At 42.3% G+C, this 10,648-nt stretch overlaps 1 protein-coding gene across 2 annotated transcripts in view; it reads right to left on the reverse strand.

The window, feature by feature from the left end:
* Positions 1–10,137, reverse strand: part of taok1.L (TAO kinase 1 L homeolog) — a 44,152-nt gene extending 34,015 nt beyond the window's left edge. Inside the window, exons 1-2 of one of the 2 annotated variants that reach the window (XM_018242449.2) lie at positions 9,866–10,137; positions 5,253–5,480 (exon numbers count right to left, since the gene is read on the reverse strand). In XM_018242449.2, coding sequence (XP_018097938.1) covers positions 5,253–5,384 — 132 coding nt within the window. In that variant the 5' untranslated portion in view covers positions 5,385–5,480; positions 9,866–10,137. 2 annotated transcript variants of the gene reach the window in all.
* Positions 10,138–10,648: the final 511 nt, after the last annotated feature.

Genomic DNA, 10,648 nt, shown 5'->3' on the forward strand with positions numbered 1-10,648 from the left:
ATAGTATTCTACGTGACTAATAGAAGGAAAGTCTCCCCTGAAAATAAAAACTTGCTCCCATTTGCAGGTGCTAATCAGATAGAGTCCAGAGCAAAAAGATGCAGTAGTAAAAATGCCCATATCCGCCGATCGCTGCTTCCCATACTGGTTATTTTCCTTATTTCGTTTAGTGCCAATATGCAAACCGTTCACATCAGTACTGCTCCAGTGGAGCTTATAATCTATTCTAAAGTCTCTGTAATAGGCACACAATGCACTAAGGTTAGTTTCATCAAGAGCCACTTACCTGCCTATAGGGTTTTTGGAGTGCTCTGGGTTACTGTCTATCTGAGCTATATTCCTAGAAAATTCTTTGGGCCAGCTCATGCGCATTATAGTTAATTGCTTCTGTGCATTTGCCATCCCAAAAATAGCAAGGGATACCTGGGAAAAATTAAAGGGGTTGTTCACCTTTGAGTTATGCATAATGTAGAGAGTAATATTCTGAGACTATTTGCAATTGGTTTTCATTTATGATTATTTATGGTTTTTGAGTTATTTAGCTATTAATTCAACAGCTCTCCAGTTTGCACTTTCAGCAATCTGGTTGCCAGGGTCCAAATTACCCTAGCAACCATGCACTGATTTGATAAGAAACTGGAATATAAATAGGACAGGAGCTAAAAAGATAACCATAAATGTGTAGCTTTACAGGACATTTATTTTTAGATGGGTCAGGGATCCCCATATGAAAGTTGGAAAGAGTAAGAAGAAAATGGCAAATAATTTAAATCAAAAAAGCTGCTTAGAATTGGCCATTCTATAACATACTAAAAGTTAAAAAAATATCTGCATTTTTATTTACTACTGGGTGCCTAGCAAAGCACCCGCAGTGGAATCCCTTATACAAGCAAATACTGCTAAGTGCATAACTGGATAATTTGCTCATGAAAGCTTTATTGTTATGAACAGATAATGTACGCACAGTGTATGTAAACATGCCAGTAATGATTCTGGCAATTAAAGTTGTGCACAGGCGCTCCTTATCTTGGATTTTTATAAGTGTCAGTGGCATTGCACATGCTCAGTGCACCCCTTAGCTTAGTAAGCCCAGAGCAGTTGCAGTGAATCAGCAGAAATGAAGATGGAGAGCTACTAGGGCATCTTCTGATTCACAGATGTCCCCTGCCAAAGGGCTGTGAGGCATTGGGCTGCTACAAAATCTTGAAACATAAAGTGAAGCAATTCTAGTCTATATCTTTGTTAATTAATATTTTTTTCTCCTTTAATAATACTCAACGACAACATACAACTGATTTTGATGCAATTTGGATTCTTTTAAATACAGGTCATTGTTATTATTTTGTAATGGAATCCTTGACTTTGAAAAGGGCCTGCAGAATAGGAATGGTAACTAAAATAGTATAATAGCATTTCCCCCAAATCATTTTTTGGAGGGGGGGGGGAGCCCAGAAAAATATAAATATCAAATACTTACATTACATCCAACTGCTATATACTAATATTAATTGAAGGGGTATTTCCCTTTACAGCTACTTACAAATACAAAAGACCATATAATCTAAATATAAGTGTTAATTATAACCTTACCTGCCAAAAAGGAGGATTTGTGTGCAGTGATGTCAGTGAGTCACGTCAGCTCACACAGAAGTCTGACATTACAGGCAGTAGAAATTTAGGGATTTCAATTTACCCTATAATTTCTGTTCACACTTGTGGTTAATTGGCGCTTTTTTTGACATCACAGCAGATAACGCCCAAGCAAAATCACTGCAGACAAATGCAAATTATATATATATACAGTATATATATAGTGAATAAAGTACCCCCTCTTGTAAATTATAAGGATATTATAAGTTACCGAGGAGTTTCATGCTCATATAAAAACACGAGGCCGAAGGAAGACTTGAAGTCCCAGAGTCACACACACACCCGGGTTCTGGCAAATGCCAGAGGGGCTGTTGTATGGTTCCATAGAAAGTTAACATATAGTGGGCTGGTAGGGGGCTGTTTGGGCCTCTGTGTACTTGGAATGGCAGGGCCTATTTTGACTTCCAGGCCATATATATATATATATATATATGTCTGCACTCGATCTCAAGTAGAGTAGAGGTGCACGATCAATGTTCATAATATATACACAGGTATGGGCACCTGTTATCCACAATGCACGGGACCTGGGGTTTTCTGGATAACGGATATTTCAGTAATTTGGGTCTTCATGCCTTAAGTCTACTAGAAATTCATTTTAACATTAAATAAACCCAATAGGCTGGTTTTGTTTCCAATAAGGATTAATTATATCTTAGTTGTGATCAAGTACAAGCTACTGTTTTATTATTACAGAGAAAAGGGAAATCATTTTTAAAAATTTGGATTATTTGGGTAAAATGGAGTCTATGGGAGACAGCCATTCCGTAATAAACTTACTTACAAACTTTGTAACTAAAAGTGTCTCTTTTTGTGTTAGTCAAGATAGAAATGTCGGCTCGCACACCCAGGCCTTCAGTAAGGATAGCCAGGTGCTCAATGCTGGAGGGATCGGCACCCTCCCCAAGGTCAAATGGTAGAAATACACTGGCACACACGGCAATTCAAACAGGGAAATCCCTTGTGTCTTTATTTGCAGAAAAGCAACGTTTCGGGGTAGTACTTGACAAAGGGGTACTACCCCGAAACGTTGCTTTTCTGCAAATAAAGACACAAGGGATTTCCCTGTTTGAATTGCCGTGTGTGCCAGTGTATTTCTATCTTTTTGTGTTAGTTACAGTTCTAGGGGGGTGTTTATTTAAACACTTTTTTGTAAGCCGATCATAAGCACCTAATTTGTTATGAGATAGGATATATAGTACAGGTATGGGATCAGTTATCTGGAAACCTGTTATCCATTAAGCTCTTATTTACGGGAAGGACACCTCACATAAACAAGCATAGCTCACACCTCACAAAGCTAACCATATAGCAGCTTCTGCTGTACAATTTGTTTGCATTTGCTAGAAGAGCCTCCCTGCTTTTTCCTGCTTGGGTGCTATTTTCAAGTCTACCACTAGGTGGGTAGGGAGCACAGCTTGGGTCGTATTGAAGTACAATGGGAAGGGGAGAAACAATCGATTCCTAAAAGCAGTTCCATCCTGAAGAGCTGGCTCCTTCTCAAAGCTCAGAATCAGGCACGATGCATTGAGATAGCTGCCTCCACACCAATATTACAGCTAAAAAATACATTTGTTGGTTCAGGAATAACATTTTAAATGGTAGAGTGAATTATTTGCAGTATAATTCAGAAATAAAAAGTAAACCATAAAAATCATGACAGAATCCCTTTAAGGAGATCCAAATTATGGAAAGACCACATATCCAGAAAACCCTAGGTCTCGAGCATTGTGGATAACAGGTCCCACACCTGTACCACCCCATATGGTCTTGGATAGAGAAAAAAAATTACAAATTGAAAATATGTATTTTCTCTGTGTGTATGGCTCTCTATAAGCCAAAAAATGTTCGGCTCAGGATATTCTAGAGAACAAATAAGATTCATATAAAATGAAATAGCTTTCCCACTGGGGCCTTGTTTTAAGAAAAATCCTGTTGGGTTCGTGTTTACCTTTACTTTCACAATCTGCCACTTAACTATAACAAAGCCTCTTTTTGCTGCAACAATGTCATTAACAGAATACCCAGGCAAAGAAAATTAAACATACACTTGTCCCAACTATTGCTTGTTTTTGAACATGAACAGACTTCTTTTCAAGAGGTAAGAAACACACCCTAGTTACATGATTATGAGGAAATGGCCTATAAACAAGAGCTTTCTCTTTTTTTGCTCCGCACATTACAGCTGCAAATTTTCCATTTGATACGGAAAATTGCATAACAAATACAACATGGGTTTTTGGAAACAGAAATATTAAACTACCTTTAAAACTACAATACATTCATGTGTACAATTTGATCTCTATCAAGTCAAAATCCACCGAGTGTGCATTTATAGGGTAGAGGATCTGTTATCTGGAAACCCGTTATCCAGAAAGCTCCGAATTACTCCGAATCAAAATTGCCCCTAAATAGGGCTGTCCAAGTGGAGGCCTACTCCAGAGTTATTTTTATGGGCCATAGGATATATCTAGTACTTTGAAATCACTTGACATGAAGCTTTCAGATTCAGTTGAGCACAAAGGTTAAAGCTCATGAATACATTCAAATACACAGAGGAGAGATGGCCAGTGCTCTCACATACATCAAGGTAAAAATATTATATAGTTGTGAACGTTACTTGTGTACTATTGTATTTAAAGGAGTAGTTCACTTTTAATATGTTATGCAATGGCCAATTCAAAGCAATTTTCCAATTGGCCTTCATTTTTTGTTTTTAACAGTTTTTGAATTATTTGCCGTCTTCTTCTGACTGTTTCCAACCTTCAAACCAGGGTCACTCACCCCATCTAAAACAAATGCTCTGTAATGCTAAAAATTTATAGTTATTCAATTTTTTATGACTCATCTTTCTATTCAGGCCTCTCTTATTCATATCCCAGTCTCTATTCAAATCAATGCATGGTTTCTATGGTAATTTGAACCCTAGCAACCACAATGGCTGAAATTGCAAACTGGAGAGCTGCTGAATAAAAAGCTAAATAACTCAAAAACCTAAGCTTGTGAGGCAACCTCAGGAGACTTCGGAAAATGAAGTGCCGCGTGTGCTTTAGCACAGGCGATTTTTCATTATAGCCGACACAGGACAGAGAGAAGGCACTCGGGGAGATTGGTCGCCGCAACAACTAGTCGATTAGTCGCCAGGCGGCTAAATCTCCCCGAATCGCCCAGTGTGCCCCTACCATAAATGTATCAATTTAGAACAGTTTACAGGGTCGGTCCCCCCCCCCGACTTCTTTTCAATAATTCAATATTAAAAAAACGTAGAAAACAGAAAGTAACTGGAAGAAGTCTTTACTTCTGCTGAACTGCCTGAAACCAACTGAACTGAAAAAAGTGTTGGAAGGTGAGCAACCCCTTTAATTATACTAAAAAAGAGTTAAACATTAAATTAACCCAATAGTATTGTTTTGCCAGATATATAGATTTATACAGCCTAGTTACTATCAAGTACAAGGTACTGTCATATAACTACAGAAAGAAAGGAAATAATTTAAAAGAATTTTTTGTTTAAAATGGACTATGGTAGATATGTATTCTGAATAACATGTTTCCGGATAACAGATGCCATACCTGCACAAATCAGAATCATGATTACTTACAAAATAGACGGCTCCAAAGCTTCCATGGCCAATTTCCCGAAGATCAGAAAAAAGTTTTTCTGGATCATCCCTGAAGAACAGCTCTGCTATATCTTGGTCCTTCAGGCTTCCAGCTCGACTTGTTGATGGCATCCTGCTTGAGCAGTCTGCCGTCCAGCTATCTAGGCTTGCAGTGCTGCCACAACGCGTGGTTCATCTGTGTGAATGTGGCCTCTTCACCATGGGCTACTGAAAAAGAACAGACAAATACTTATTCTGGAGAATGCATCTTTTAGTGATTTTTAATGGTTTGGAACAGTTCCCTAAGCCTAGCCCCCTGCTCTCCTGCTGATCTGTCTGACTACTTTGCTGCGCTGGCTGAGTACTGTTACTTTGTATCAACAGCCATCTGTCCTTAGCCTGCATCCTCCAAACCCCACAATTCCCTGCACATGTGATTTCAATAAGGAACATAACAGTGCAATGCATTGTGGGTTATGTAGTTCCTGAATGCTGTCTGTAAGCTGCGGAGAAGTTGTAACATCAGTGTTTAGTCCCTCCTTCCCTGCTAGGATTTCAGCATAGAAAATGCCATTTGTTCATACTTTTTGAAGAAACCGGTAACTGTGATGGGTATATTAGGGGTTTCTGGGTTACGTGGTCCTTTATTTGGAAGCCCCTTTAAATATAAAATGGGCAATACCTTTAACTGCGCAATATGTTGGAGCTCTAAAAATACATGTTAATAATATTAATAATAATAACTGGCAAACAGACTGCAAAATGCAAGCTTTCAGGAATACTTAGGTCCCTGCTTCAGTTAATGCTTATTCTGGGGCGCCCTACATATATGCAGGTTCGGACTGGAGTCTTCGGGGCCCACCGGGGATGCAAACAAAGGGCCCTCCTCGTAGTCCCCGCGGCCCCCCCAACCTTCAATTCCCTGGTCAGGACACATTGTGTAATGCGCATGCATGCACGAATGCGGCGCACCCTGCATGCCTGTGTAAAAACAACGTGCTCTGCGCGCTGGCTTATTTCTTCATGAGGCAGCTGGGGGGAGCCCACGAGGGGTGGGGCCCACCAGGTTTTTTCCCGGTATCCCACCGGCCAAATCCAACAGGTGCCTTGGGGCACTTGAGAAACAACATAATCATACAAACCTATTTTTACATCAAGAAAGAGTGATTTTTCTGCATTTTTGTACCTTGTCTACCCTTATTCACACAACCGGCGAGGGCTTCTCACACAAAAAACAACATTCCTGTCTTTCATGACATGTCTTGCTTTCCAGATAAGCACATCACAAGTTCAGATAGTTCTGTTGATAACCATTAAAGGGGTGGTTCACTTAACTTATAGACCAATTCTAAGCAACTTTTCAGTTGGTTTTCATTTGTTTTTATCGTTTTTTCATTATTTGCCTTTTTCTTCTGACTCTTTACAGATTTCAAATGTGGGTCACTGACCCCCATCTAAAAATACAAATGCTCTGTAAGGCTACAGATGTATTGTTATTGCTACTTTTCATTACTCATCTTTCTATTCAGGCCTCTCCTATTCATATACATGTCACTTATTCATATCAATACATGGTTGCAAGGGACCCTAGCAAACAGATTGCTGAAATGGCAAACTAGAGAGCTGCTGAATAAAAAGTTAAATAACTCGAAAAACACAAACAATAAAAAATGAAAACCAATTGCAATTTTTTTTCAGAATATCACTCTACAGTCATACTAAAAGTTAACTCAAAGGTGAACAACCCCTTTTTAAATCTTCATTCCACAGGGTATACCACAGGAACCGCCGCTTGTTGCACACCTAAATGAAACACCCATGCATTAGAGCCACTGATATGGCACAGTGGTACAGCTTGGTTGAAAGCTTTGAACATGACCAATCAATCAATCAATCTGCGCTGGCACTAAATGAAAGCACAGGCAACTATCATCTTAAAGGAGAAGGAAACCCCCAGGGCGCTAAACCCCTCCCCCCCTCCCCTGTGCTGCCCCCCCTCCCTCCTCCCCCCTGGCCTACCTGTCCCCCTGGGCAAATGCCCCTAACTTTTTACTCACCCCTCCTGTCCACGGAGTACGCAGTCGCCATCTTCTCCCACGCGCGTCTTCTTCCTGCTCTGATCGGCGTTTTCTGGCGCATGCGCAGTAGGAACAGGTACCGGTACGGCTCTACTGCGCATGCGCCGAATGTCACGAAGTGAAATCAGAAAACTTCATGACATTCGGCGCATGCGCAGTAGAGCCGTACCGGTACCTGTTCCTACTGCGCATGCGCCAGAAAACGCCGATCAGAGCAGGAAGAAGACGCGCGTGGGAGAAGATGGCGACTGCGTACTCCGTGGACAGGACCTGCGCAGAGGGGTGAGTAAAAAGTTAGGGGCATTTGCCCAGGGGGACAGGTAGGCCAGGGGGGAGGAGGGAGGGGGGGCAGCACAGGGGAGGGGGGGGAGGGGTTTAGCGCCCTGGGGGTTTCCTTCTCCTTTAAGGGCATAGACACAGTCAGATTCCGGGATGGCTACGTTTTCTGAAGTCGCGTCACAAGGAAAGGCAATTTTTATTCTAGCCAGCGGGAAGCAGTTCAGGGAGATTAGTCGCCCAGAAGAAGAGGAGATTTGTCGCCGAGCGACTAATCTCCCCCCGAATCGGACCGTGTGTCTCTGCCCTAAAGGAACAGTAACAGTGTATCAAAATAATTAAAATATAATGGACTGTTCTGCACTCGTAAAATGTGTTTGCTTCAGAAAGACAATTTTAGTTTATGTAAACGAGCTGCTGTTTACTGAAAGATCCGTTAACCGGAAAACCCCAGGTCCCTAGCATTCTGGATAACAGGTCCATTACCTGTACTTCAATTTCGGGGTTTCTATGATTATTGCAAACTTGCCTGAAAATAAAGGTATAAATATACTGGTTCATGCAGTCTTCTCTTTGGTGCCATACTGTGAAAAACAATATAGCACTGCCGTGCCTGATGATTACGTTGTTTGCGGCATACAAATTAGATGATTGGTTTTCACAGACAACAATAAAAGCAAGGATTGTTCATATAACAGAAGCACACTTTATGAGGTCAAGGGAAAAAAAACCCCCAGACAATTAGATAAAAACTGAAAAGGAAAGAAAATGGGGAGGGGGAGCTAACCGATGGCCACTAAACATTCAATGCAAGTGAAGGAATGTTCTTTGGATGAACAGTGATTATGTCATGCTGTTCCATCTTTTAAGAAACATCAGATTCTTACAAAAAGGACATTGTTGAAGAGCGACAGCTAGATTCCCACAATTCACCACTCTGTGCATATGTAAATCTGGGGTTTAGAGGGAAGAAAAAAAGGCGTCAGACCAAATAAATCAATGCCCAATCAAATGCTTGGTTTTAAAGGAACAGTAATGTAAGAAATATGAATTTTTCTTAGCAATGGGGGCAGCCATTCAATGCAGAAAAGGCTCAGGTTACACAATAGATAGCAGATAAGCTCTGTAGAACATAATGGTGTTATCTGTTATCAACTATTTAACCTGTACCATATAGACTTTTTCAATTTCCAACAGTACTACACAGCAGCTTGTTTATATGAACTATAGTAGTGTTTATGAAGCAAACACACCAGTTTTACCAGTGCAGGGCAACCCTACATGATATTTGCATTACTTTAAAACACTTTCATATTTTGGTGTTACTGTTCATTTAATTCCGACCTGTATCATTCGCTGCATGAAATCAAGTTCATTTTAAAAGACTGGTAACACCAACAAGTAACACCAAAAATCAAAACTCGTTTGTTTAATTAAATAGTTTTACTGCATTCAACTGTACGGGTATGGGACCAGTCATTCAGAATGCTCGGGACCTGGTGTTTTCCAGGTAAGGGATGTTTCCGTAACTCCATAGCATAAATCTAATAAATAAATCAATGAAAAATTAAATAAACACAATAGGCTGGATTTGACTCCAATAAGGATTAATTATATCTTAGTTTGGATTATTTTTAGAAAACAAGAAAATCATTTACAGAAAAAACTTAATTATTTGATTTAAATTGAGTCAATGGGAGATGGCCTTCACGTAATTTGGAACTTTGTGTATAATGGGCTTCCAGATAACAGATCCGGAATGAAAGGCACCAAAGCAGGGTCGGATTGGGCCGGCGGGAAAAAACCCGGTGGGCCCCCGGCTCTAGTGGACCCTGCCAGCCCAGATCCGCCACCTGGATTTGTTCCCGGGGCTTCTGCCTCAGGACCTCCTGTCCGGCAACTGCGCCGCTCCTCGTGTGAGCAAGTGGGCACTTTTTCATGTGCGTCAGCACAGCTTTTTGCCGCGACCAAACAGTGCGTGCGCTGACGCGCGAGTGCGCACACGCAGTAGGGGGTAGGGTTGGAAGTACGGGAGGCAGTGAGGCTGCAGCCCTCGGAGTCTGGAGGGGGGCCCTTAGGCAAAAGCCTCGGTGGGCCCGGGCCCCCCAGTCCGACCCTGCACCAAAGTGGGTAACGAAGGGTGCCCTGGACTGTGGGGAGGTACTGGGAGCAGAAGGAACACTGGGACTAGCTACATGGGGTGGAAGGATTGGTTGATGGCACTAAGGGTGGGTGTTATAAAAAGGGGAAGCTGCTTACCCTCCTCCTCTTGTGATGTCACGGGCACCTGGAGCAATGTGCAGGCCGACAGCGCGTCTGGTCTCCCCTAATGGTGGCCGATTATCCCCCCTCCTGCCTCAGTCCTAGTCCCCCACGAGCTAGAAAGAAGAGAGCCATGCCTGCAGCTCCAGCAGAACAGAGCAGGGCTAGGGCAGCAGCTGATGAGGTCAGGGAGGAGGCGGCTCCAGTTCTAGCTCCTTTAGTCTCCTCCCCTGCTACAGCTCCAGGAAGATCTCCAGCTAAACAGAAGCTTAGAGCAGCTGCTTCCTCTGCAAGATCATTAACCCCTGCTCTGTTCACTCCCCCTCCCTCTCACAGCCTACAGGCAGGGTTATTGCTACAGCCCCTGCAGCTGACAACAATGAGGGTTCCTCTGATAGTGACCCCACCGTGATCCTCCAAAATTACAGTCCTGTATGGAGCCCTCCATGTGCTCAGAGCCCCCACCACTCTCCTCAGCCCCATGATTCAGTGCAGACAGGCTACATTCCATCAGGCAGGAGGGCTCACACTAACAGGTCGCCATCCTGGAGCGCAAAAAGGCGTACTCACCACCACGCTGCCGGTAACTCTAAGCCTCCTCCTCTGCTGCCTTCCTTTCTGACTTTGACACCTGGCTTTCTTTCTTCCTCTGCACTGACAGCCCTGCAATCATTCTTGGGGATTTTAACTTCCACATTGATGATGCTTCACAACCCTGGCCCTCTCGTTTTCTCCGCCTTACCTCCTCCTTTGAGCTCCAGCAGTGGACAAACACCCCTA

The sequence above is a fragment of the Xenopus laevis genome, chromosome 2L (assembly GCF_017654675.1).
Source record: "Xenopus laevis strain J_2021 chromosome 2L, Xenopus_laevis_v10.1, whole genome shotgun sequence".
Lineage (NCBI taxonomy): Eukaryota > Metazoa > Chordata > Amphibia > Anura > Pipidae > Xenopus > Xenopus laevis.